At 38.7% G+C, this 2,628-nt stretch overlaps 1 protein-coding gene across 1 annotated transcript; it reads left to right on the top strand.

Moving 5' to 3' along the window:
* The first annotated feature begins 39 nt into the window (after window positions 1-39).
* Window positions 40-2,186, top strand: LOC109704963 (cyclase-associated protein 1-like). The gene is made up of 7 exons (XM_020225721.1): window positions 40-577; window positions 670-817; window positions 902-1,011; window positions 1,124-1,179; window positions 1,295-1,351; window positions 1,460-1,603; window positions 1,926-2,186. Exons 1-7 carry the CDS (start codon window positions 511-513, stop codon window positions 2,010-2,012), a joined length of 669 nt encoding a protein of 222 aa, XP_020081310.1. The 5' UTR covers window positions 40-510; the 3' UTR covers window positions 2,013-2,186.
* The last annotated feature ends 442 nt before the right edge of the window (window positions 2,187-2,628 follow it).

The following is a 2,628-nucleotide window of genomic DNA, read 5'->3' as shown; positions in this document are numbered from 1 at the left end:
AAAAAATTTATTTTGAACTTTGCTATATCAGGTTATTTTTGTTGTTCTTTCATGTCGATTAGCTGGTTATTGAGGTACAGCTCGGAATTGTACTGATGGAACTGAAGGGCTCGTGAACATTTGAGTTCTGCTTCTTGGACTTTTCTTTTGGGGAGTTTCCTTTTTCATCGTATAGAAGCAAAACGTAAGTGAAATATAACGGCGTTGGTAAACGGCGCTCCGTCGAGAAGATGACGGCGTCAGATGCCGTTACGAACTGCCGGGGAAGCGTGAGAGTGGCGACAAAAGGGCGAAGGGCGTGCTAGGACGGGCGGGGGGCGGGGGCCCACCGCACGGGAAACAGCGCTCTGCCACCTGTCAGATCGGGATCGCAAACCGAGGAGGGGGATGGCGCGCACGTGAGGTACAGCTTCCCCTCGCGAGAGTTTCCGTTCTCACGTGTGAAGTGCCGCGCCGCACCCCACCCCACCCCCTACTGTGATAACGACGCACGCACCATCCACGCCTCACATGCGCTGCGACACAGGGATGTTTGCTGTGTTTCAGGAAATAAGTTCAGGGAAGTCTGTTACTGCAGGTGCAGATGCGAACTTTCGCCCTTTGAAGCTCAACACTATGTTTCTGATTTACGCGCTTGGAGTAATCACGATGCTGAATCATGCTCTTCAGGTCTCAGAAAGGTGACAGACGACATGAAGAGCAAGAATAGAAGTGACACAGCTGGCGTCGTTAGTGCGTCTGAAAAAGAAACCGTGTCTGGCCGTTCTTCCATCTCAAAAAGAAGCACACCGAAATTCGAGCTTCAAATAGGTCGCAAGTAAGAAAAATATGTCTTCTTAAACTGTGCTCAAATTATTTGTACATAATTGTGTAACTATCCAGATTATGTGTACTTTGGCAGATGGGCAGTTGAGAATCAGGTTGGAGAAAAGAACTTGGTTATTGATGATTGTGATGCAAAACAATCTGTTTATGTTTATGGATGCAAAAATAGTGTATTGCAAGTCAAGGGTAATTTTATTCGTTTTATGATTACCATTCCTTGGTGGCTAAAATTTCGCCGAAGAGTTCATTTTTTTCCACAACTAATTGAGTATATGCATGCACATATTATTCTATGCAGGAAAGGTGAACAACATAACCATAGATAAATGCACTAAAATGGGGATCCTCTTTAAGGTAAGTGCATGATCACTATGGTGTTTATGCATAAAATCTTGCTTACATTTTCCCGCTAGATGAGATTCTAATGTATTGTGATGACAAATTAGTGTGGTGTGATCTTTTAACTCAGGATATAGTTGCAGCTTGTGAAATTGTGAACTGCAACAGTGTTGAGGTGCAATGTGAGGTATACAAGTTTGTTTATTTCACTCACTCAATTTGTATTCAATTAATTTTAGATTAAATCTCCGATATCATCATACCATTTTGGGGTTTATTCTCCCTTGAATCTCAGGGCTCAGCGCCGACAATATCAATAGACAATACATCAGGTTGCCAACTTTATCTGGGCAAAGATTCATTGGAGACTTCTATAACAACTGCTAAATCAAGTGAGGTTAATGTTCTGGTTCCTGGTGCAGGCCCTGATGGTGACTGGGTAAGTTGTTTGTCATAAGAATCTTCTCAGAGATACGGATATTTTGTTGATCTTAATCTAAGTGAACAAAACAGGACATAAACAAAACAAATTTGAGAATGCTTTGTGAGGTGTACCATATTTAGTCGCACATTCAGTCATAAGTAAGAGAGTTTCAGTACTGTTTATTAGCAAAATTTAGAAGCCATAAATGATCCTTCATTTATGTTCCTATTTATACCGAATATTTAGTAATTTTGAGTAACAAAGACAACTTATTTTCTTTTTGCTACACAAATTATATTCTGATTCTGCTTAATTTTCTTTCCTAAACTAATTATAGGTTGAGCATCCGCTGCCGCAACAGTTTGTTCATACTTTCAAAGATAGACAATTCACAACTTCACCGGTTTCCCATTCCGGCGGGTAATCGATTTCACTACACACCTCGATTCCTGCTACATTTCGTCGGCCTTTTTAGAATATCAGTGCACGCTAGCTAATGAACATTTTCGAGTTTTTCTGTTTAGGTTGATGTATTGTTTGATAAAGTAATTGGCATGTTTCAATAGTATATGGTGTAATTTGCTTGATCTATCACTTTTAAGGCATGTTAAATTCTCGGCACGTTAATTAAAAAATTTTTAAAATACGTCTAGGTTGATAAGGGAGTTTTATTTCGTTCTCTAATTTGATTAACAGATATGCCACTTTTGATAATTTTCAAATAGATTTTTTATTGTTTTATAAACATCTTTGTACAAATAATCTAAGTTTGTGTAGTTAATCGAAAAGTCGTGCTTTCTAACCTTATAAACAGCTTTAAGTAACAGTTTTAGTTTTTATTCACCTTTCTAACACGGAGTTATACGTTAATTAGAAAATCTTTTAATCTAACTAGGTTACGTTTTGTAATCTAATTTTCTCCTTTTTGGTTCTTATTCGTTTCTTGTTGTGTTATTTATCTATGATACTTAGTTTCAACTGCACGTATTACTACTAAACTGGGTTTAAGGGTTTCGAGTAGGGATTTTAGGTCATTACGG

The sequence above is a fragment of the Ananas comosus genome, unplaced genomic scaffold (genome assembly GCF_001540865.1).
Source record: "Ananas comosus cultivar F153 unplaced genomic scaffold, ASM154086v1, whole genome shotgun sequence".
Taxonomy (NCBI): domain Eukaryota; kingdom Viridiplantae; phylum Streptophyta; class Magnoliopsida; order Poales; family Bromeliaceae; genus Ananas; species Ananas comosus.
The sequence above is the reverse complement of the archived record's forward strand: the minus strand, read 5'-3'. Positions and strand labels throughout refer to the sequence as shown.

Bases quoted from the DNA above. Each gene is read 5' to 3' on its own strand.
- LOC109704963 (XM_020225721.1), top strand. From the start codon at position 511: ATGCGCTGCGACACAGGGATGTTTGCTGTGTTTCAGGAAATAAGTTCA. The intron at 818-901 runs GTAAGAAAAATA...GTACTTTGGCAG, and splicing joins GAGCTTCAAATAGGTCGCAA to ATGGGCAGTTGAGAATCAGG. The intron at 1,604-1,925 runs GTAAGTTGTTTG...AACTAATTATAG, and splicing joins CAGGCCCTGATGGTGACTGG to GTTGAGCATCCGCTGCCGCA.